General features: G+C 42.3%; 1 protein-coding gene across 3 annotated transcripts in view; it reads right to left on the bottom strand.

Moving 5' to 3' along the window:
• Positions 1–1757: 1757 nt before the first annotated feature.
• NETO1 (neuropilin and tolloid like 1) overlaps positions 1758–26121 on the bottom strand; it is a 296798-nt gene continuing 272434 nt past the window's right edge. For all 3 annotated transcript variants that reach the window (XM_073678954.1, XM_073678953.1, XM_073678956.1), the window contains 4 exons: positions 18390–18503; positions 5736–6294; positions 4760–4834; positions 1758–2169 (listed from right to left, as the gene is read on the bottom strand). In XM_073678954.1, coding sequence (XP_073535055.1) covers positions 4774–4834; positions 5736–6294; positions 18390–18503 — 734 coding nt within the window. In that variant the 3' untranslated portion in view covers positions 1758–2169; positions 4760–4773. The remainder of the gene's footprint in view (positions 2170–4759; positions 4835–5735; positions 6295–18389; positions 18504–26121) is intronic.

Here is a 26121-nt window from a genome sequence, read left to right as displayed (position 1 = left end):
GATTTTTCCTGAGCGTTTCTGCATCTCCCCAGGCAGAAAAAATGCATGCGGATTGTACATGTGTTTTTCCTGCCAAGGACATGCGGATGTCAAGCGTTCTTCACATGCAATTCTGCAGGCGGCTTGACAAGCGCTTTCCAAGCGATTTTAGCATCACTTGGAAAGTGCTTGCCAACTTGGTCACACTATATAAATCCATGCAACCGGCATGGATTTACATAGTGTGACCGAAAGAATGGTAAAAAAAAAAAAAAAAAATATTATACTTACCTTCTGATGGCCCCCGGAGTTCTTGTCTCTACTTGCCGGCAGCTCGCGGTAGATTTAAGGACCTGCCGACGTCAGTGGTCGTGTGATCCATCACATGACTAAATGACGTCAGCGCAGGTCCTTGAGTCCACCGCGAGCTGCCGGCAAGCCAAGACAAGCACATCGGGGGCCATCAGAAGGTAAGTATAATATTTATTTTTTATTTTATTCTTTTTTTTACAGGTTCTATGGTACCCGGGTCCAGAGGAGAGTCTCCTCTTCTCCAAGCCCGGGTACCATCCGCACATTGAAACGCATGGATTCCGCATGTACAGATGCAGTGATGTGGATTCCATGCGTTCCAATGCAAGTCAATGGCAGCAAAAAAGCAGCGCTTCTGCAAAATAATTGGTAGTGCTGCGTATTTTTCCGCAATGATAATTCGCAGCGGAAAATTCCGCAGCATGTGCACATGCGGATTATCATTGGGGTACATAGCAGGCCTTCTACTATGCATTTATTAAGCGTTTCTTCAGCGGAATTCCTGCTGCAGAATTGCTTAAAAAAACGCATAGTGGGCACACAGCCTAACATGGATTTATGTCTTTTAGTAACATGACAGCCAGAATTTATAATAACAAAAAAAACTAGGTAGTACATGGTGTTACTTCTGGATATTTAAGTTATCAAGACCAGCAGTATTTTTTTTTTGTTCAAAGTAACTTTTAATACATATTCTAAGATCCAATATGCATTTTTGGTAGTTTATTTAAAAGAATAACATAGAAACAAGTATATTTAACACTTCATTCATTTTCTTAACACAAGCTCATTGAAAGTGTCGCTTTGATTAGGAAATATATGGATACATTTCCAAAACTTAACATTAAAATAATAATGAAATGTGAAAAAGAAAATGTATTTAGATTATTGAAAGGCTTCAATGACTTATCTATTTCACAGCAATAATAAATTTACTCTTCAAGATTTGTTCATATAACTTCAATAAACCATTCACTTGGGTAATAAAGTTATTTTGAGCTTTTGGCCGTAATAACTACACATTATTTCATTAAAAAAAGAAACAATATGCAAGCAAAGGGGGAATTAAAACATGAATGCTAACAAATGCATGCATATTTTAAAGATTTAACAAGACTCATCTATCCTTGCTCCAAATTTTGAATTACTAAACTGAAAAGCAATGCCTAAGAATTTGGTTCAGCCATTTAGAATATATTCAGATCCTTACAGAGAATACCATCTTACATTTGTTTTGACTAATGCGAATAATGTGTCGCTATAAAATTGCAAATCAAGATCTTAACTCAAATAAGTCATATAAATTAAGACAGAAGAAAACATCTTATTGCCATTTAGTATTTTAATCCAAACAATCATATTTTATAGAATAGCTGTAATAATTGTAATATCATTATTTTTAAAGTTTAATTTATGGATACTTTTAAAATATTAGGACCATTTATTTGAAGAAATTGAAAATAATATACAAATTAAGAAAATTTTATTGAGGGTTAATTTTTCACATCAGTTTTGTTCAGTAAAACAAAAAAAATTGACTTCTTCAAAAGTAAATTTCCAAATACTGCTGGGAGTTCTGCAATCAGTAACCAGATTCTTCTTCAAGTATCCAGTATATTTCAAAATGTACTTAAAAACTAAGGAGCACTTGGTGGCCAGCAACCAAATTACAACAATGTCATTGAGTAGCAGGAGCGTTGTGTTGAGGGCAGGAATGTCTGTATATCCTATATTAAGAAGGCAGTGGAATGAGTTTAGAACAGAGTCCAATCTCTGAAGATGAGTGAAATAATTCTCTATAGAAGATACTCATTTTTTTTCTCCTAAAGTTGTAAAAATTCTTCTCTGAAAGCAAAATAAATAATTAAACAGGCCATCCTAAAAAGTGAAAGAGAAATAGTCAAGTTATTACATTTCACGATGTTAAAAACAGACAAGAAACAGTAGATTACATGCACATTCTACTAAAAATACTAAATACTGTCACAGAAAAGCAATTCCCAAATAAAAATGAAAACAAAGAATGCAATATAATATATTACAATGAAATATAAAAATGCACATATTTGTATTCATTGTTTTTTTTTCTACTTAAACAGTTCAGGATGAGGCCATTTACCCCTGTTCCTGAGAAGACACATGTTGAGGTTTTATTCTTACATGCTGTTTAATGAGCTGTAATTTGTTTTCCTCATTCAGTTATTGAGATAATGTTTGCAGCTTTTTGTTGTGTTGCGTGGGGCTTAATGTTATTTTCATTTTCTTTCTTTTTTTTGCCAGTATCGGGTAACATGGATGGGAAATAAAGGTAATTTGAGTCTATTTTTTACATTTTAAAATTTATTCCCCTTTCTGTTACAATTATTTATATATATTGGGCTACTTACATTTATTTGGTTTGGCAGCAGCTTTTTTTATACCTGCTTTTTATTTATTTATTTAATTTTCATTTATTTCACATATTTCACCCCTGGCGGAAATGAAGCCTCTTGGTTTCATAGTACTGTAGAGCTCACTGGGTCTCCTAGGACCTGGCAGCTCCTGTTCTCTCCCTAGACCTAGTGATCACATGACCGCTGTATCAGGAGGAGGAAGCATTGTTATCACTTCCTACAGATGTAGTCAAGTTTAAGGCCACGTGCACACATTGAATACTTGGTGAGTTTTTTGCATCATTATTTGTAAGCCAAAATCAGGAGTGGGTAAAAAACCCAGGTTTTGGGTTACAAATACTGAGATAAAAAAGTCATCAAATACTCAGAGTGTGCATGTGGCTTAACTATACAAAAAGTGTGCCATCTTGATAACTTTGCACAGAAAGTTATCTCACTTAAGTGGATTAAGATTTGTTTACAGTGCAAATGCCATTGACGGGTTTCAAGTTAGGGGTCAAATTAAATTTTTCTGTGCTGCCATATCCCAGTGTTATCTGTGTTCTTTTAACCATGGCTACATCTATATAAGCTGTTTACACAGTGCTTCTTCAGAACTGTGTATACAGCGATTGGTAAGGCAGAGATGGTAACAAACCATTTCTGCCTATGGGGAGCTCAGCTATGTTTAACAGCCAGCTCCCCACTCCCACTGCAACACAGTCATGTGCAGCTGCTTAACAATGCAGTGACATTTTGGAACATCACTGCAGAGTAGAACATGAACCGCCCAGACGATAATAGACCGCCAAGTCCAGAAATAGTTAACTATTTAAACAACATAATCAATCTGGACACACATACAACAATGCAGTAAGACATCTTGATGCAGAAGACTGTAATTTGACTCCTAAGTTGACATGTTGAATAGCTTGTACTATGTTAAGTGTCATCTACAATTTGTCTGCATTAAGATACGCTTCTGCATAAAAGCATAATTTACCTGTTGTATGTTAGATTGAAAAAAATTATACATCTCCAAGTATCACAGGTAGTATTCCAGTAAAAGAAAAGCCAGCACTTCATCCTTCTTGAGAAAACGCTGTCTTTATTGTAACTTTATTCCATATGTGCTAAAACCACTAAACACAAGTCATCAAACATGGACTGAGAGCACTGACCTGGAACATGGACCAGGGTTGCTCGAAGCAAACCATTCATGTCTACAAAACATATATGTAGGGGTTGTCTTTACTGTTTTAGTGGCTTGAGAGAATTCTAAAAAAAAACCATTGTGTTGCCATAAGGCCAGACTCCTTACTTTTTTACAGTTCTGGAACTGTATGAGGGATTTTTATTGCATGCCAAACTGTAGTTTCCAGTCATACCATTTCGGCCATTTTTTTTAGAGCTGCAGTCACCTACAAATGGCAATTTTGCCATTTCGACTTTTTTCCTCCACATTGTTCACTACACATGTTAAATAATTTAATATTTTCAGAAATAAGACTTTAACAACTGTAAAAGTACTTAACATGCTTAATTAATTTTTTTAAATTAGATTTAATTAAAATTGTATATGTTTCTTTATTTTTTACTGTCTTTAAATCTTTTTCTTTCTACATTATACATCATTTCTTAGTCTTAATGGCTGTCTTGAACTTGTAGTTAGCTGTTCTATGTACTCCAGTTTTGCAGTACATAGCACAAATCACTGTTTTTTATAAAGCCCAGTGTGTGACTCGGCTTCACGGAAGATCACAGTGATGGGGGCCTTCAGAAAGATCGCAGCTGCCATACTCTCCAGATGTCATATCATGAAGCGTGTAGGTGTTAAAAATTATGTTGCTCTTCTGTTTACAGTTTAGACCTGGTTGGCATTTTGGAGAACATTTAATCTGGCGAAAGTTTTATTTTTTTTTTATAAATACTACAACCTCAATTATAAATGTCACCTGAGACACAAAGATTTATGCAGTCGGAAAAAAAAAAGCTTTTTTAGTTCTCCTTCTAAAGTGTTCTATAAGTGTTCTTTAATTATAATATCCATGGTAAATAAAATACATGAAATCAATACATGCCACATACTGCCTTACCTTAATTCTTCTTTTCATACCCTAGTTGTATTGTATTCAGTTTCGTGTTTGTTTAGAGACCCAATGAGGCAGAACCTGGAATGTTATGGCTATTTCATTCAATGTGTTTGCATAAAACAGATTACATTTAGAAAATGATCTTAAATAGCACGTCACACAGTACAAAAACACAGGCATGCAAAACAGTAAAGGAAGAGAAGAGTTTTTGAGAGATATTAGTGATTTTAATGTGCAAAGAAAGCATGTAGTGCATGTAAACAAACACATAAGCACAAGTATGCATGCAATACAAACACAGATAAACATACAGGTAGTGCTATAACATCCAATGGCTTATGGAACAGTTATTTCCCTCACAATTTGTATACAAATCTTCTTCACAGTCATTCAGTATGCATTATTTTATAAAAAGCTACTTTTCTTGTTTTTTTTCTATTTTTTTTATTATTAAAGTGCTCTGCTAAATTTTTTTCACTGATTCATAAAATAGAACCAAATATTATTTCTAGTAATATTTAATCAACAGCACCGATAATAAGAACTGGTTATAATAACTAAACTTTAGAGAGTTTCATACATACTGTATATGTTAAAGTTATTGCATGCATGCAGGAGCATGGCATAATTCGATATAGTAAGAAATGCAACCCGGAAATCGAAATAGAAGCATTCGCTGAAGAAGGAGGGTTAGTAATAGTTTTACGATCTATGGATGCATTGTCATTTAAAATTCTTATGAACCAATGACTTAATTATAAAATGTCAATGAGATGAAAAACAATATGTTTCATCATAAATGAGTGCGTGCTCATTCTACAAGGTTTTTTTTTTACATTATCTAAAATTTGAAGAGTTTCAAAAAATCGAAAAGTAATGGAAAGGGAAATGATGAAACATAAAAATATGAAAGAATATATTAGGAGAAACGAGCAAGTCCTTAAGTAAATGTCCTCATCAAAAATTTATTGATACTGACCGCTGGACTGATTTGTCATGTCTCGATAGCCTGTGACTTGTAGTGGGAACCTCTTCAATTTCATCAATGTCACATGTGTCTGTGGCATCCTGTGAATAACTATGCTTCATGACCAGGATATTTCTTCTATTCATAGGCTGTAGATTGGGTTTTGCAGGCTGGTTTGGTGTGTCTGTTAGTATGGGTGCTTCTCTTGTACTAAGGTTACTACGGCTGCCCTTAGTGCTTGACAGTTGTGATCCACAGTGATGGTCATGAATGCATTTTGAAGATGATCTTCGCAATTTATGGTAATTTTCAAAATCATCTGCAACATCAGCAATGTCTGCTGCAGCTCCTGAACCTCTAAGAGTGCATAATTCATAATGTGGAGGCTCAAACACCTCCTGAAATACTGTTTGGTCAAAGTCTGCCTTCCTTTGGATGAACTTTTTACGAGGCTGTTTGATTTGTACTATTACAGAGATAATAATGAGAATGATGACAATGCAAGAAGAGACCCCTATAACTGTCCCACTGGTATTTGTAAGCTGGTCCAAAAGGCTGGATTTTCTTTTTTCTGTAGAGTAAGAACATTGAATAAATATGTTATTTGCTATGAAAACAATAACATTTTATGAATTAAATAAATTGCTAGATAATTATGTAAACCAAAGTATCTCAATACATATAATATAGAATTTTTAGCCAGGAAGGTAATTTTCATCTCTGAATGTAGTACTAAAAGGCAGATTACTACCAGAGATTAGCACAAAAAAGCTTTTTTTTTCTGACATCTCATTGACAACTCATTCCTGGAAAAATAGGTGTAGAGTAATGTTGAGCGAGCATGCTTGACACTGCTCGGTACTCGCCCGAGCATCTCACTACTCGGGAAGTTCGGCGAGCACCGAGCATTTTCGGGTTACTCGGGTGGGAGCTCGGGTCTCCGCCCTGCATGTTTGGCGCTCTTTACAGAGCCAATGAGCATGGGGGATTTCCAGCCAGTCACTGTAATGCCGCAGCCATGTTGGTTGTGGGCATTACAGTGATTGGCTGGCCGCACAGCATCACCTCGAGTATTTAAAACCGGGTGCCGCCATCTTGGACACAGTCACTCCGGATCATGCAGTGTAGTGTTGCTGAGCTAGGGAGAGATTTATACTGCGAAATAGGTAGTGTAGGGTCTCTAAAGCATGCAAAATCAAACAAACAGTCGTTCTGAGGACTAATATCCATCCCAGATATCAGTCAGGCAGGCAGGCAGGCTGTATAGGAGACGCAGTGGTTATACCAACAAACACTGCATTACAGTCCTGTGTGCTGCTGCTGCTCAAATTGCTAGACTTAGCCCCAGGTCTCAGGGGCCAGGAAAAATCCTTTTTTTTTCATCTAAATCCTCTTTTTTTTTCCCTCAGTCAGACTGTACAAATACCCGTCTTATTAACTTCTTGGTATTCCCCCCCCCAAAAAAAAATTGAGTGTGTCTGTGAGTGTTCAGACACAAATATTTCTGTTTAAAAGATTCTGGTTTCGGCCTGATAACTAGAAGTGTGGTTTTGCAGTTCCACTGTTCAAATCTCTGTATTATCCACTTTTTTGCCTTTTTTACATAAAAAAAAACAGTTTGAGTGTCTCGCTGACTGTTCAGACACAAATATATCTGTTTAAAATATTCTGGTGTGGGCCAGAGAAATAGAACTGTGCTTGTCCTCTTAAACGGTTCAAACCTGGGTGTAATCCACCTTTTTGCCTTTTTTACATAAAAAAAACAGTTTGAGTGTCTCGCTGACTGTTCAGACACAAATATATCTGTTTAAAAGATTCTGGTGTAGGCCAGAGAAATAGAACTGTGGTTTTCCTCTTCCACGGTTCAAATCTCCTTTATATTACCCTTTTTCCATTGATAGTGCGAGTGTAAGCTATTTTACTTCATTTACAATGGGCAAGGCGCGTGGCAAGGGACGTGGAACTGAACATTCTGGTGATGGTGCGTGCAGAGGATGGGGCCGTGGCCAAGGTGAAAATGTGCCATTACCAACAGCCACATCTTCTCGCTTCCAGTTCTTGACCGAATTACTAGGGAAGCACACAACAACACCACTATTGCCAACTGATCAGTGTGAACAGGTTATTAATTGGATAGCAGATAATACTTCCAGTCTCCTGGGCACCACCACCTCCGGTCTGTCTTCCACACGGTCAAGTCTTAGTAGCCGTGAGTCTCGACCACATACTCCTTCTCACTCTGATGCTTCTTCCTCCCACCATGCCGAGTGTCGTCAGACAGCAACTGATCCCACAGTTGGACACTCTGAAGAGCTGTTCACTGGTCCATTTCCATATTTGGGCCCCTCGCCTGCTCCGCTTGAAGTGGTGGAAGAGGAGATCCCATGTAGCGATGGCCAAAAATTTGAACAGCCAAGGCCACAGGAAGGCGACGCTGGCAATTTGTCAAAAGAGGTGGACAATGATGAGACACAATTGCCACGAAGTGAGGAGGAGGACCGTGGTGCGGAAGTGGAAGAGGAGGAGGTGGTGGATGATCTAGTAACTAACCCAACGTGGCAGGAGGACATGCAGAGCGAGGCCAGCAGCACAGAGGGGGAGGGAGGCAGAGTATCCCAAAAGGCAGGAAGAAGCAGTGTGGTGGCCACAGAAAGGAGGCGGGCAACCGGTTCCCGTAACACCAACACGAGGGACGTTGCCAATACAACCGGTAGGTCTTCCAGAGTCTGGAATTTTTTTAAAGACTCTGCTGATAACCCCAAAAAGGCAATTTGTACCACCTGCCAGGCCAGCTTCAGCAGGGGTGACAAAACTACCAGCCTGACCACCACCAGCATGATCAGGCACATGTCAGCAAAGCACCCGACTTTGTGGGGCGAATCCCAGGGTCCACGACCAGTGTGAGCGGGTGTCACCACTGCTTCTTCCGCTGTTGTGCGTGTAAGAGAACCCCTTGTTGTGAGTGCAAGGCAATCCCGTGTCCATACTGCATGCAAAGATGCCCCCTCCTCTCAGTCTTCACTTGTTATGGCAGTTTCTCAAGTAACAGTATCAACGTCCACGTCAGCACCGCAGCGTTCAATTGTCCATATCCCAGACCTTTGAACGAAAGTGCAAATTTGCAGCCAACACCCCACAGGCAACAGTCCTAAATTCGCACATTTCACGACTGCTTGCGTTGGAAATGCTGCCTTTTAGGCTGGTGGAGACAGAATCCTTCCGCAACCTTATGGCGGTGGCCGTCCATCGGTACTCGGTCCCCAGCCGACACTATTTTGCTCGGTGTGCCATCCCCGCACTACACAAGCACGTGTCCCAAAACATCTGCAGTACCCTCAACAACGCAGTTACTGGGAGAGTACACCTGATAACGGACACGTGGAAAAGTGCTTGTGGCCAGGGATGGTACATCTCCCTGACGGCACACTGGGTAAACATAGTGGAAGCCGGGACTCAGTCGGACCTTGGGACAGAACACATCCTCCCCACACCAAGGATTGCAGGCCCTATGTCAGTCAGAGTTGCCCCCACAGTGTACAGCTCCTGCGTATCATCCTCCTCCTCCTCCTCCTCATGTTCAGCCTCCAACTCAGATATCACCACATAAGTTACAAGCTGGAAGATCTGCAGTACTGCCTCAGCCAAGCGGCAACAGGCTGTGCTGAAATTCATAAGCTTAGGTGATAGAATGCAGAGAAATAAAAGGAGGCATTGCAGCCAGAGTATGATGAGATGGATCAAGAAGCCGCAGCGGGCGATTACACACAGCCCAGCCTCATCTCATCCCAATGTGCATTGGGGGGACCATGAGGGAGAGGAGGAGGAGGAGGAGGAAGAGAAGGAGCTTGTATCATGCACTGTAGTCGGTAGTACCTGTACAACTGTCATACCGTCGGTTCAGTGTGGGTTGCCTGAGGACAGGGCGGAGGAGGAGGAGAGCATGGTCAGTCGTCATCTTGGTGAGGACACGGAAGTCATGCCCGTTACCAGTCTGGCACGCATGGCTGACTTTATGTTACGCTGCCTTAACTGTTACCCTCGCGTTGTCAAAATGTTGGGTGAAAGTCATTACTGGTTGGTGACACTTTTAGACCCCCGCTACAAGGAGAACTTTCACTCTCTTATTCCTGAGGTGGAGAGGTCTACAAAAATGGGGCAGTACCAGAAGGCCCTTGCTGCAGAACTGTTAAAAAAATTCCCATCTGAATACGCTAGCGACAGAGGTCACAGTTCGTTGCCCAACCAAGGCGTACAGGTGAGAGAGATGCAACTCCAATCCATCAGAGGCAGGGGAACACTGAACGTTCTGGGACAGTTTTCTGAGACCCGCCCAGCTTACAGGCCCTGAGGCGCAGGGTACTCTAACAATGAGTGGAAAGTTTCAAAAGATGGTGAGGGAGTACCTTGCCGACCGTACCAGCATCCTCCGTGATTCCTCTGTGCCTTTTAATTATTGAGTATCCAAGCTGGACACTTTGAGTGATATCACTCTCTACGCCTTGGAGGTCCTGGCCTGCCCTGCTGCTAGCGTGTTATCGGAGCGTGTTTTTAGAGCCGCTGGGGGAATTATAACTGATAAGCGCACTCGCCTGTCAACTGACAATGCTGACAAGCTGACTCTTTTCAAAATGAACAAGGGATGGATTGGGCCAGACTTCTCATCTCCACCAAATGACAGCAGAGTAACAAAGTCAAATCCACTATGTTATTTCGGGAGGTGTATTCCCATGCACCGCTTCACACCCACACATGGGTATACGCTTCCTCATTTTGGCTGTTTTTTGCTCTTCTCCTTATCCTCAGCCTCCACCACCACTATACCACCAGGGTGACCGTGGTCCATGTTGCAAGCATTGCAAGTTCCTCCATCCTAATTTTTGGCAGCTTTTGCTTGGAAAGCATAGGCAAAGACTATGTGAGACCCACTGCCCAATAATGGGAATAATGTTTTTAATATGCTATACTGCATGGCTCTTGTAAGGGGCACTGCAAGTTCCTCCGTCCTAATTTTTGGCAGCTTTTGCTTGGAAGGCATAGGCAAAGACTATGGCAGACCCACTCCCCAATAATGGGAATAATGTTTTTAATATGCTGTACTACATGGCTCTTGTAAGGGGCATTGCAAGTTCCTCCGTCCTAATTTTTGGCAGCTTTTGCTTGGAAAGCAGAGGCAAAGACTATGAGAGACCTTCTCCCCAATAATGGGAATAACGTTTTTAATATGCTGTACTGCATGGCTCTTGTAAGGGGCATTAAAATCGTCTTGTTAAGCTACTGTGACATCCACGTCTCTTCCAAGGGTCATTAATATTGTCTTTTTATTCCACTGTAACCTCCACCACTCTTCCAAGGGGCATTGATATTGTCTTTTTATTCCACTGCGACCTCCACTACTCTTCCAAGGGGCATTAATACCATCTTGTTAAACCACTCTGAACTCCACGTCTCTTCCAAGGGGCATTAAAATCATCTTGTTAAGCTACTGTGACTTCCACGTCTCTTCCAAGGGTCATTGATATTGTCTTAGTATTCCATTGGGACCTCCACCACTCTTCCAAGGGGCATTGATATTGTCTTTTTATTCCACTGTGACCTCCACCACTCTTCCAAGGGGCATTGATATTGTCTTTTTATTCCACTGTAACCTCCACCACTCTTCCAAGGGGCATTGATATTGTCTTTTTATTTCACTGGGACCTCCACGTCTCTTCCAAGGGGCATTAAAACTGTCTTTTTAAACCACTCCAAACTCCACAGTTCTTCCAAGGGGCATTGAAATGTTGTTTTTAATTATCTCTAACCTCCACGACTCTTCCAACCGGCATTGCATTTCCTCCTAATTTTAGTCAGCTTTTGCTTTTCAATGCATAGGCGAACACTAAGGGAGACCCACTCCCCAATAATGGGTAGAAGGTTTTTAGTACACTGTAATCCACGTCTGTTTCAAGGGGAATTGCAGTTCCTCATAATTTTTGGAAAGCCTTCCATTCACTGCTTAGGCCAACAGTGTACAGGAGACCCAGTTGCTATAAATGGAAAAAACTGTTTAGTTAAGGCCCTCTGACCTCCATGTCACTTCCAAGGGGCATTGGAGTGCCTCAAAATTTTTGGAAGGCATTGCACTCGCTGTATGCCCTATAACTGTGTAGCCGAACGACTCCTTTTGGTACATAAACATATCCTACAAGATATATGTGGTTGACTGGCCTGATATTGATGTGAATGGTCCCTGTTCCTCCTGCTCTTTCTCCTTTGCCACCACCTCATCCATCATTCATCACCTGAAGCTTTGTTTTAACGGGAGTCATAGAACTGGGATAGTAGCAGGCAAAACATCCAGCAATCCTCGGAGGAGGTAGGATATGCGCCAAAACGCTGACCACCTGAGGCCTAGCCACTACTACATACATGCGCTTGCACTCCAAGGAACAGAAAGCTAAGGAGATGGATGGCCTCATGATCATGAATAATTTACTTGTTGTGTAGGAGGCCGACCACTGCTGCTGTCTACCTTCTGAACTTTGTGTTGAAGCATGATTGACCCAGGACCCGCAATCCTCTGTGCCTGGAGGAAGTGTTGCATCCCAGTGTCCAACTGTGTCCCGGCTTCTACAATATTAACCCAGTGTGAAGGCGTCAGTGAGATGGACCTTCCCTGGCCACATTCACTTGTCCATGTGTTTGTGGTTAGGCTGTTCTTCCCACTAAATGCACTGGGGAGGGCACAGGTAATGTTTTGGTATGCGCGCTTGTGTATAAGGTGCACTGGGACAAATAGGGGCGGCGGGGGACCGAGTATGGATACCAGGCCGCCGACGCAGCCATGACATGGTGGCCGGCGTCTGCCTCCACAAGCCTAAGAGGCCTCATTTCAAGTGCAAGGAAGCTAGCAGTATGGTATTGCAACCTGGGGGTGGGTGGGTGACAGGCTGCACACTTAGGCTTCCATTCCAAGAAAACAAAGCAGATGCTAACTTTTATCATCATGCTCCTCACCTTGGCACTCTCCACTCCCCTGATGGAGAAGTCAGGGCCCACCGGAGGAGTCTGGTTGTGTGTTGGGCTCGTCCAATGCTGCCCTAAAGCAGGCCAGGCTAAGACAAGTGTGGGGAAGGTTACCGGGAAAAATAGTGGCGGCTGGGGACTGAGTATGAAGACCCCGCTGCCGAAGCAGCCATGAAGTAGTGGCCAGCTTCGGCCTCCTCTAAACTAAAAGGCCCCAGTTCAAGTGCAAGCTAGCAGTATGGTGTTGCAGCCTGGGGGTGGGTGGGTGGCAGGCTGCACACTTACGCTTGCATTCCAAGAAAACAAAGCAGATGTTAACTTCTATCATCATCATCATGCTCCTCACCTTGGCACTCTCAACTCCCCTGATGGAGAAGCCAGGGCCCACCGGAGTAGTCTCTGGATGTCTGATGGGCTCGTCCAATGCTGCCCTAAAGCAGGCCAGGCTAAGAAAAGTGTGGGGAAGGTTACCGGGACAAATAGTGGCGGCTGGGGACTGAGTATGGAGACCCCGCTGCCGAAGCAGCCATGAGGTAGTGACCAGCTTCGGCCTCCTCCAAACTAAAAGGCCCCATTTCAAGTGCAAGATAGCAGTATGGTATTGCAGCCTGGGGGTGGGCGGGTGGCAGGCTGCTCACTTACGCTTGCATTGCAAGAAAACAAAGCACATGCTATCTTCTATCATCATGCTCCTCATCTTGGCACTCTCAACTCCCCTGATGGATAAGCCAGGGCCCACCGGAGGAGTCTCTGGTTGTCTGGTGGGCTCGTCCAATGCTGCCCTAAAGCAGGCCAGGCTAAGAAAAGTGTGGGGAAGGTTCCTGGGACAAATAGTGGCGGCTGGGGACTGAGTATGGAGACATCGCCGCCGACGCAGCCATGAGGTATTGGCCAGCTTCGGCATCCTCCAAACTAAAAAGCCCCATTTCAAGTGCAAGCTAGCAGTATGGTATTGCAGCCTGGGGGTGGGTGGGTGGCAGGCTGCACACTTACGCTTGCATTCCAAGAAAACAAAGCAGATGTTAACTTCTATCATCATCATCATGCTCCTCACCTTGGCACTCTCAACTCCCCTGATGGAGAAGCCAGGGCCCACTGGAGTAGTGTCTGGTTGTCTGATGGGCTCGTCCAATGCTGCCCTAAAGCAGGCAAGGCTAAGAAAAGTGTGGGGAAGGTTACCGGGACAAATAGTGGCGGCTGGGGACTGAGTATGGAGACCCAGCTGCCGAAGCAGCCATGAGGTAGTGGCCAGCTTCGGCCTCCTCCAAACAAAAAGGCACCATTTCAAGTGCAAGCTAGCAGTACGGTATTGCAGCCTGGGGGTGGGAGGGTGGCAGGCTGCTCACTTACGCTTGCATTCCAAGAAAACAAAGCAGATGCTAACTTCTATCATCATGCTCCTCACCTTGGCACTCTCAACTCCCCTGATGGATAAGCCAGGGCCTACCGGAGGAGTCTCTGGTTGTCTGGTGGGCTCGTCCAATGCTGCCCTAAAGCAGGCCAGGCTAAGAAAAGTGTGGGGAAGGTTCCCGGGACAAATAGTGGCGGCTGGGGACTGAGTATGGAGACATCGCCGCTGACGCAGCCGTGAGGTATTGGCCAGCTTCGGCATCCTCCAAACTAAAAGGCCCCATTTCAAGTGCAAGCTAGCAGTATTGTATTGCAGCCTGCGGGTGGGTGGGTGGTTGGCTGCATATTTGCGCTTGCATTGCAAGGAATGGGGGAGGTACAATTGAACACTGCCCTGGGACAAGGACTTGCACGGGGATAGTTGCAAGTCTGCATCTTCTGATGCGGCAAGGATCACTTCTGATGGGCACACTTTTAGGCAGTGACCTGGGTGTCAGAGATGCTTCCAGGGGTCTTCCCCATGCTGTTCCCATGTCTTTTCAGCACTGTATGCATGTGTCTCACAGCACATGGCCAGATAAGGTTGTAAAATGTTAAAATTACATTTCCCGGTGAATGCATTTGTCACGGTTGAAAGCAATACAAATGTGCAAAAATGCATAAAAAATGCTACTTGTGAACATAGCCCAAGGTGTGGAGGAGTATTTTTGTTTTAGGTTATTTATTTTACCTTATACACAAGTCTTTACCCTTGAAAGGATGTTCCTTAACATATTTCACAGGAAAACAGTTTCAGTTTCGTTTTTGAACGTTTTATTGTGAGTCCGCAAAAGTGGCTTAATACCTCTGACCACGTTGTTGACAGCAGTGACCTGGGGGTCAGAAATGCTTCCTGGGGCGATCCCCATGCTGTCCATATGTCATTTGAGCACTGTCACTATCGTTTTGGGCACTTTTTAGGCTTTCTACAGACTGCCGGGGGTGCCGCCGCAAAAATGCTCGGGTTTCCCATAGACTAACATTGGGCTCGTTGCTCGGGTCGAGCACCCGAGTATCACGGTGAGCTCGGCCCGAGCTTCGAGCACCCGAGTATTTTAGTGCTCGCTCAACACTAGTGTAGAGCTGTAAGAACAGAGAAAAAGTATGAAGAAGGATCTTATTATTGTACCAGGCAATGGTTTGTGTCCACTGTGGCTTGCTGCTATAGGAGCTCTTTGGCGTGGCTTGCTGCTATAGGAGCTCTTTGGCGCATATAGTGTTATATGGCTTGGCTCTGTAATGGAGCACTGTGACCATCTTTACTATAGAAATACTATCAATTAATTTATTATATGAGCACATTGGCTGTGCTGTTTCAAAAATGTTGAGGTCTTTTGTAACGGAGGCATAGTAGATGGAACCATAATGGGCACAATAATTGGCTCTTTCATATGCACTTCAACTGACATTTTTATTTATACATTGTGGATGTTGGTATTATAAGCAAATTAGTGACATGTTCTATGATGAAAGCTTTGCGGCCAGCTCTGACATTATGCCAAAATTAAAACAGAAAAAAATAAAATAAACATAGAAAATCAAGAAAACAATTGAATCAGTTTCTGTTTTATAAAAATAAATAGAATCCATCAACTGATACATCATGATCATTTAAAGGGAACCTGTCACCAGATTTTCCAAATATAAAGTACGGCCACCTCCTTTAAGGCCTCTTTTACAGCATTCTAATATGCTATATGTATGCCTACAATCCCCTCTGCATAAGTCAAAACAGACCTTTTATTATAGCCACAGACGGTGCAGTCCGGTCTAATGGGCGCTTCTGGTCTTGATTCGGCGCGTCCTCTCTTCCTACAATCACCACCCTCTTTCCCTGCTTCATGTGCATGATGTATCCTTCGTCATCCACATAGCGTCCCCACTGGGCTGCTGCACAGGTACATATTTTTTGGCCCTGCCAAGGGCAGAGCAAAGTACTGTAGTGTGCATGTCCGGGAAAGGTCAAAGAGCACTGATCACCCGGAAGTAAAGGAGGCACATGCCTAGTACATTACTTTGGTCTGCCCTCAGCCAGATCAGGCCAGGTGAGAGAAAAGTGCATCTGTGCATATTGGGGGACACCATGTAGAGGATGTAGGACACATCATCCACACTAAGCAGGGAAATAGGACAGCTCTTGTAGGAGGGGAGAAGGCGCCAGATCAAAATCTGAGATGCCCTTGGACCAGACAGTACCATCTGTCGGTATTTTTAAAAGGTCTTTCTTTTGCTATGTAGAGCGGATTCGGGACATGCAGACATCATATTAGAATATTGTAAAAGAGTCTTTAAAGGTGGTGGCCTTACTTTATAATGGGAAAACCTGGTGACGAATGGTACTCCAAAACGTGAAAGTGTGAATTTGGCCTAACACAGCAGTTTTATTTTATGTAAAATGCTGCATCATCTTAGCTATCACAGAAAATTTTATTTCTGAAGAACTTTTATTTTCAGGTCTAGCCAGAGATATTTTTATAATTTGAGAATCAGTCTACTCCACCACTAGGTAGATACAGAAAGTGAGATTTCCATGACAAGTGATGTGATGAAGGGGCTGGGTGCCTTCGTCACTTTAGCAGCTAAGCAAATCTTCTACTCCATCACAGCTGATCCAGGGACAAAGGTTGCTTAACAGATGAACTGAGCCAGACTACTAGATGAATCCATAAAAAAGAGACACAGAACTGTTTCTGTAGCTGAGTGACCTGAAGGTGGAGTAGCCTGGTTCTGAAACTGGGACATCAGAGTAGCTATCAAAATAAACTATATTGACTATAATAGGCCATATTACACCAAACCAATGCCAAACTGCAAACGTTTGCATTAATCTCATCAATTCTACAACCCTAATTCAAAAAAAGTTGGGACATTGTGTAAAATGTAAAAGAAATAAGACTGCAACAATATGGAAATCTCATATAACCATATTTTATTCACAACAGACTATAGAACACATATCAGAAGTTAAAAAGTTAGACTTTTTTTCTACGTCATTTGCAAAAAAATAACTCATTTAATAATTGATGGCAGCAACACATCTAAAAACATTTGTACAGGGTTAATAAAAGGCTGGGAAATTATGTGGTGCTAATGAAAAACAGCTTGAGTGTCAATTTTCAACTGAGTCACATGACTGTGCCTAAAGAGAGCATGATAGAGAGGCAAAATCTCTCAGAAGCAAAGATGGTCAGAGGTTCACCAATCTGGGACCAACTGCGTCTAAAAAATGTGGAAAAAATTAAAAATGCCCCACAATAGAAAATTGCAAAAACATGTATTACCTTACAATCTAAAGTACATAATATCATCAAAATATTCAGAGATTCTGGAGAAATCCATGTGCACAAGGGACAATGCCGCCACTCAATATTGGATGTTCTTGATCTAAGGGCCCTGAGGACATTGCAAAAAAACCATCATGATTCGGTCAAGCCAAATTACTGCATGGGCTCAAGAATACTTTTGTAAATCATTGTCTGTTAACACAGTTTGCCATACAATCCATAAATGCAAGTTTAATATCTATCATGCAAAAAAAAAGCCATGTATCAACACAATCTAGAAAGCTGCAGTTTTCTCTAGGCCAAAGCTCATTTAAAATGGACTGAGACAAAATAAAAAACTGTTCTGTGGTCTGATAAATAACAATTTGAAATTCTGTGTAAAAAACATGGATGCCATGTACTGCGGATGCCAAAGAAGAGGGACCATCCCAGGACAGGCATACAAGAACCAGGACTGTTGAGTACCTTGAATCCTACATCAGACAAGAATAGAACACCATCCTTCTCCCAAAACTCCAGCAATTGGTCTCTTCATTTCACAGATGTTTACAGGCTATTGTAAAAAGAAGAGAAAATGCTACATAATAGAAGATATGGCCCTGTCCCATCTTTTTTGAGATGTGTTGTTGCCATCAATTTCTAAATGAGTTAATTTTTTTAAATTGAAACAGATTTTTATTTACAGGGTCCATCATGATCAGTTATTACCATTATCATAGTATGATGTCATTTGGAGATGGAGAAAAAATGTATGAGAATTAACAGCAATATATATTTTTTTTAATTACATTACATTGTACTTTTTCAAATTGACAATAACAAGCTTTTCAATAGATAATCTGTATGGAATTAAAACTTGATGCCAAGCAAGATATATTATTTTTTATATATGACAGCATCTATAATAACTCTAAACCCAGTGTTTATTATTATTTTGCTATTTTTAATATAACAAACTACTAACATCAGTTCCTGTTCTAAGTATTACCTTTGCAGTGGTTTTCATCCCAAGGGTATACACAATTCTGAACTCCATTGCATACCAATGTATTATTAATGCACATGTTACTATGACAAAAAAATGAATTAGCTTCACACGGAGCTGAAAGGCAAGAGAGAAACAATACTGTTTATTTAGTATAGTGTTTAAAAGAATTTGGCCATTGTAGAAGACAAAAACAATCATAGCAAAACATCTAAATGTTATAGTAATACACAAAAACAACAAGGTCTTCAATATTTTGGCTTATTAGACTTGCATTCGTAGCTGTGAATGAATTGCACAGTCCATCTGGGCTCTGTAATAAGAATGACCATTTTGTTATCAGGTGAATTGGGACAATTTGCAATATTTTGACATATAAAAAGTGAATTCTGAATTGAAAAAAATCTAATATAATACCCTGCTGTACCTACATTTTTCTAAAGACCAAGATGAGCAGATCAGGCAAAATTTGAATTTGATCATGCGGATTTTCCAAGGAAATTTGATTTAAGGAGAAACTATTCTCCGTGAGTTTCATGTTACTTTTTAGCACTGGGGTCTCTCAAGACTTCAGAGCATAATAAACATAAGATGTAAAAAATATAAAAAATCCTTATACTCGCTGGTCACCTTTCTGGTCTAATTGTGACCTTATGTGTGCATGCACAGAACGGGCTTAGGCCTCATCAGACCTGGATGTCCCAGCTCAGTGTTAGAGAACTGGGAATTTCGGTGATTGTAGTGAGAATCAGAATATGCGATAAGGGTGTGGAGGAGTCAAAGAAGAATGGTGAGGTAAATATAAAGATTTTTTTCATTTTTTTAACCTTTTGATATCCCTTTAAAGTTCAGAAAAATGGTAGCCAGATGACACCATTTAGCAGCATCTATGCAGAATCGATTTACAAAAAATTCACTGGAATATACAGTATGTGCTGATCTCTATTAAAGAAAAATGCATATTGAATTACAATCCCCAACCCAATACTTCACAAATAAGGACAGCATAGCATTTAAAAAATGAGTCAAGCAAAGACAATATACCAAGAATACCAGAAACAATACCAGAAACAAAAGACTCCCAGAACATGACAATAAGAGAGCACATATACTTTCTCATTGGGAAAGAGGGCATGATATTGCTGCATCAAACCCAACAAGTGGCACACACCTAAAATATATTTCTGCTACAATTTAAGCTGCTTTCTGATCTAAATTATAGTAAATTCATCAAAATTCTGAAATACCAGTTGTTCAAAAATTTGCATCTTTTATACTCCAGAAAATGTAAAAAGTGTGGGTAGCACGGTACTCAGTGGTTAGCAATGCAGCCTTGCAGTTTGTATTTTCTCCTCGTGTTTGCATGGGTTCTCCGCTTTCCAAAGACATATTGATAGGGAATTTAGATTGTGAGCCCCAATGGGGACAGTGCCCATAATATCAGTAAAGTGCTGTGGAATTAATGGCGCTATAAGTGAGTAAAATAAATAAATAAATAAAATGAAGCCATTGTCACGCAAGGTGTCGGAAAGACTCAGTGCAACACGAAGGGAAGAAGGGAAAGAAGCCAAAACACTAGGGAAAGGGGAAGTGGAGACCCCTAGGCAGATCTAATAACACCCTGCCTACCCTCCCGTGCCTATATTGGTTCCACACCAATAGCTGAGCAGGAAACCTAAACCTAAGCATCTAGAGTTAGGCCCTAGATAGGGAGGGGCAGGGGTTAGCTCTGGTCAGGCCCCACTGCAAACTAAAGACAACATGGCAGACAAACAAAGGGGATAACTTAACTTGAGCAGACAATGGAGGCGAAACACCAACTGTCCTCCAAAAGCACCAGAGAAGAAACCAGCTGACTGCCAGCGCTCCAAGCCAGAGTCAAGGAAACATAGAAATATCACCAGCAGTTCCCTGCAGCAAACTGAGGGTTTTTAACTCCCCTGCAATGGTGTGTCAATTGACAGCAGGAGGGAGGTCACCCCTGGGTCTTAAAGTAAGAAGGATTTAGAAGGCGTCTGCAATGCCAAATGCAGTGACCTTCTACAGCCAGAAACAGAGTGACTGTCTATAACACCTGACACACCCGTGACAGCCATCCAATATCTTCTTGGTCAAAAGTCATCAGTAACTATAATAACCACATCACTAGATATGAGAAAGTAGTTTTGAAACAAATCAAATTTACTTAGAATTGGCAAAAAAAAAATTACATTTTTACAAAATTCACTTCTTTTCAATTTGAATCCCTATAATCCAATAAAATGGCAGCTGGCCTGCCCTCGTTTTGCTGAATATATTTTAGGGCCAGTAAGGGATTAAAACAATTAAACTCACCTCACTCTAACCCTCCACACACCTCCCTGTCTGATCCTCTATGCACCAGCGCTCTGTGGTCAGTGACTTAGATTCACACAATCTCATTACGTGTGTTGTGCTGTGACACCATGATGTCACATTAGGCCATCACGTTAGGCCCAGTGTGCATTGGAAGCACCAAAGAGCTCTGTGAAGATGGACGAAAAGATTTCAGGGAAATAGCTATGTACTGGGAAGTGTGCAGAGGCTCTAGTGAGGGATGAGGTGGGTATAATTTTTTTAAACTCTATATTTGTTTTGCTGCTGGTCTAGAGAAACCTCAGAACATAATAATACACATTCAATTCACATTTAGTAAATTTGATGCACATTTCCTTGCCCAAATTTGAGCTACTCTGCTGAATTCTAATTTTGGTAATCCCCTTGTTTCAATGTAGTAGAGTTCAATGGAGGATTCTTGCAGGATGTGCGATAGATGAGGAAAGGTTGCCATCTGCCGGCAAGACAAAATAGAGTGGAACCAAGTTATGCAGGAAGAGTTGAAGTGGGAACAAATTCAGATGTTGGACCTGATCAGATGACCTACAGGAAGAATTTCCTGGATATAAAAGCCCAGCGTGCCAAGACACAGAGAGATTTGGCACCAGGCTGCAGAGTGGAGCAGACGTGCTCCAGGGGGACCGCAGATCCCAGCGTAGCAAGCCCCTGCCAGAGGCCTGTGCTGCATCAGAGTTAGGCACTGCCTGAGAAGTTCTGGACTCCTCACAGAAGCGCCCTGAGCTCTGCACTTGTGGCACAGAGTCAGGACTTGCGCCCCACACGGAGTAAGTTCTCGGGATCTGACGCCGCCTGTAAAAAGCTGAGGTCTGGATCCCTTTACCCCAAGAATGAGAGACTACCGTCGACGGTCAAGCCGAGAAGAGCTGAGAGAGGACTGCAACAGGAGAGACATGCCAGCAGCAGTGGAGAAATCGCGCGAATGAACAGGGCCGTCACTTCCAATTTCCACTCACGGTACCGGGGACACTTGGGATTAGGTTTTCAGCTTGGGATAGGGCCGTTTGGTGTGTGGGAGGCTAAACATGATCTGATAGACTTTATACGGAAGAGACTTGCTGCCTAGCGGGAATAACCAGTGACCCCCGCTGGGGCCATACAAAGAGAACTCACGTGGTGACTCCCACGACTGGGTGCATCACACTTTTGCAAAGAACTTTACCGTTATTCAATGAAACTGTTTCTCATTGTTATTTTAATTTGCTGTTCATTATCTTTGTTACTAATCCCGCTTCCATAATACTTGTTATACATATAAAGTGGTTATATATATATCCCTGACTGTTCTCGTCTTGTGTCTCTGTGTGTTGCATTCCGGCACCTGCATTACATCTACATCACCCCTTATATTGTTGCCTAGTCTGATGCTTGTTTATAGGCAAGATCAACCCTAATAAGTGTTGAAGTTGAGCTTCTATTCAACTAGGGAGCAAACCTGGGAAGACTTGTAGTTTTAACACATCTATCCCCCAAATTTTTCTACATATTGGCTTGCTCCTGCTTGCTTCATAAATGTATCATTATCTAATAAGGAATTTTCAGCCAGTCAGTAAAACATCATGATGATTTTATTCAACATGTGGCATCTGAAATGAATTGTGCATGTAACTCAAACAGAAGATATCACTAAACAATATATCCTTTTTATCTAAATATATTTCTGTATCAGTCTTTTTCTCTAGTGCCCTCCCAGTTCAGATAGGGATTGCCAAAATCTCATCGTGAAGTCTTGAGAACTGTTGGTCAGTTTTTATACGTATGACCAACTGTTTAATGCAAAAATAATGTACAAAGGTTTATTCTAGATGATTTTCAAAACTGTAAATTACAAGTGTAAAGATTTATGAAGCAAGAATCAAAATTGTTGTGTAAATTGTGCCCAAAAAATTGACTACATACTGTGATTTAAATGTACTGTTGACTTTAGATGCATTTTACACTTCCATCGATTGTTTTGAATGTATGTAGTAAAAAAGGTGTGGCTAAGATAAGCCCTCAAATTAATAAAGTAAAGTACGTATTTGAGCCATTAGGTTGAATAAGTAAAAATGTTAATATGTCTGACAAGTTGTGCAGAAATTATCACCCTGTGTACCCTAAAAATGAAAACTTGGTATTGTTTTTTCAATCGCTGTCATCATGTAATGTATTTAATTAGTAGTGATGAGGGAGCAGTAAAATGCTTGGGTACTCGTTGTTCGAGCATTTTTCCAGCGGCTCCCCCCGGCGGTCTGCAGAGGGCCTAAAAATTGCCCAAATCGATAAGAACAGTGCTCAAATGACATGGGAACAGCATGGGGAAGACCCCAGGAAGCATTTATGACTCCCAGGTCACTGCTGTCAACAACGTTGTCAGAGGTATTACGTCACTTTTACGGACTCACAATAAAACATACAAAAACAAAACGAAAATGGATTTTCCTGTGAAATATGTTAAGGAACATTGTTTCCAAGGTAATGACTTGTATATATGGCAAAATAAATAGCCAAAAACAAAAAAGCTCCTCCACACCTTGGGCTATGTTCACACGTAGCATTTTTGATGCGTTTTTGCACTTTTGCTTTGCTTTCAACCAAGACAAATGCATTCACCGGGAAATGTCATTTTAACATTTTATAACCTTATCTGGCCATGTGGTGTGTGAAACATCATGAGACACATCCTGTTTCATTTATGATGGCGGGACTCTGAAAGTCACAAACACTATTTTTACAGCCTTACTATTCTTAAAGGGCCAGCAGTCGGCCCTCGCTATTGTTAGAGAGCCATCAGCCGGCAATGCTTTGTTGTTCCCGTTATTAACGAATGGGTCTCCTATACTGTTATTGCGTATGCAGTGACTGCAGGGGCTGCCAAAAATTTGGACGCAACCCAATACCCCTTTGAAGAGACATAGAGGAGGGTCTCAGTAAAAAAAATGTTCCCATTTTAAAGGAGCGGGTCTCCTATAGTGGTAATGCCCATGCTGTAACTGCAAGGGCTGCCAAAATTTGGGAAAAACCCCACTAACGATATAAAGACACATAGAGCTGGGCCTCAGTAACGACATATTCCCATTAGAAATGAGAGGGTCTCCCATACTGTTTGCCTATGCAGTGACTGCAATGGCAGCCAAAAATTTGGAGCCACTCCAATGCCCCTTGCAAGAGACATAGAGGTCAGAGGGCTTCCTGAAAACAATATTCCCATTATTAGGAAGTGTGTCTCCCATACTGTTTGCCTATGCAATGAAGCAACGGCTGCCAAAAATTTGGAGGAACTCAAATGCCCCTTGCAAGAGACGTAGAGGTCAGAGGGCCTCCTGAAAACAATGTTCCCATTATTAGGAAGTGGGTCTCCCATACTGTTTGCCTATGCAGTGAAGCAACAGCTGCCAAAAATTTGGAGGAACTCCAATGCCCCTTGCAAGAGACGTAGAGGTCGGAGGGCCTCCTGTAAGCAATGTTCACATTATTAGGAAGTGTGTCACCATACTGTTTGCCTATGCAGAGAAGCAATGGCTGCCAAACTCCCATGTCCCTTGCAAGAGAAGTAGATATGTTGATATGGTACATACTGCATGGTGGTGATACGGTGGTGGAGGATGACGATGCGGAGAAGGAGGAGGACAAGAGCAAATAGACAAAATCAGGAAGCGTATACCCATGTCTGGGTGTGAAGACAGAGGTGCATGGGAATAGAGTTAGAGCTCCCAAAAAAAAGACACAGTATTTGAGTTTATGTTACGTTGCTATCATTCGATGGTGTTGAGAAGTCTGGCCCACTCCGGGCCCTTGTTCATTTTTATAAGAGTCAGCCTGTCAGCATTTTCATTTGACTGACGGATGCGCCTTACGGTTATAATTCCACCGGCAGCACTAAAAACCCGCTTTGACAAAATGATAGCAGCAGGGCAGGCCAGGACCTCCAAGGCCTAGAGAGCCAGTTCATGCTACATGTCCAGCTTGGATACCCAATAATTATAAGGCACAGAGGAATAGCGGAGGACGTTGGTACGGTTGGCAAGGTACTCCCTCAGTATCTTCCGCAACTTTTCCCTCTTTGGGAGAGTACCCCGCATCAGGGCTTGTGCGATGGGATGGTCTGAGAAAATTGTTCCAGAACTTTGACAGTGTTCCTCTGCCTCTGCTCGATTGCATTTGTGTCTTTCTCGCCCGTACTCCACGAACTGTGACCTCTGCCACTACCATTTTCAGATGGGAATTTTTTTTAAAATTTAGGAACAAGGGGCTTCTCATATTGCACCATTTTATTAGGCCTGTCCTCCAAGGGAATAAGAGACAGAAAGGTCTCCTTGTAGCGTGGGTCTAAAAATATCACCAACCAATAATGACTGTCACCCAAAATTTGAACAATGCGAGGGTCAAGGGAAAGGCAGCGTAACATAAACTCAGCCATGTGTGCCAGACTGCTAACAGGCAATACTTCCGTGTCCTCACCAAGAGGACGACTGACCATGCTCTCCTCCTCCTCCCTGTCCTCAGGCCATCCACGCAGTATGACAGACAGTATGACAGTTGTGCAGGTAGTACCGTCTATAGCGCAGGAAACTAGCTTCTGTTCTTCCTTCTCCTTTTCCTCTTCCTCATTGTCACCCAATCCACGTTGGGATGAGATGAGGCTGGGCTTTGTGGGATCACCCAGTCTGATTCCTTTCTCCATCACATCGTGCTCCGCCTCAAAAGCATCCTCTTTAATTGTGAGCAGAGAGTGTTTCAGAAGACAGAGAAGCGGGATGCTGATGCTAATTATGGCGTCTTCACCGCTCACCATCATGGTGGAGTCCTCAACGTTTTGGAGGATGGTACATATGTCTAACATCAATGTCCACTCCTGAGGTTTTATGTGTGGAGTCTGACCTGAATATCGACGGCCTTGTTGATGCAGGTAGTCAACAACTGCCCTCTTCTGCTCACAAATCCTTCCCAACATCTGCAATGTAGAATTCCAATGCATGGGGACATCGCAGATCAGTCGGTGAGCTGAAAGCTGCAAATGCTGCTGAGGCACGGCAAGGGCGGTTGGAAGCTGTAGCTGACTTTGTAAAATGGGCACACAGGCGGCATACTTTGGCAAGTAGATCCGAAAGATCCGGGTAGGTTTTGAGAAACCACTGAACCACGAGGTTAAGCACATGGGCAAGGCATGGTACGTGTGTGAGCTCGACTCGCCTCAAAGCCGCCACCAGGTTCCGGCCATTGTCACACACAACCATGCCTGGCTGTAGGGTCAGCGGTGTCAGCCACAGATCTGCCTGCTCTTTCATAGCTGTCCACAACTCTTCAGCGTTGTGCGGTTTGTCACCTAAGCATATTAGCTTCAGCACAGCATGTTGCCGCTTGGCCAAGGCATTGCTGCAAT

The sequence above is a fragment of the Phyllobates terribilis genome, unplaced genomic scaffold, assembly GCF_046119375.1.
Source record: "Phyllobates terribilis strain yellow unplaced genomic scaffold, ASM4611937v1 Scaffold_4__5_contigs__length_816908805, whole genome shotgun sequence".
NCBI lineage: Eukaryota > Metazoa > Chordata > Amphibia > Anura > Dendrobatidae > Phyllobates > Phyllobates terribilis.
The sequence above is the reverse complement of the archived record's forward strand: the minus strand, read 5'-3'. Positions and strand labels throughout refer to the sequence as shown.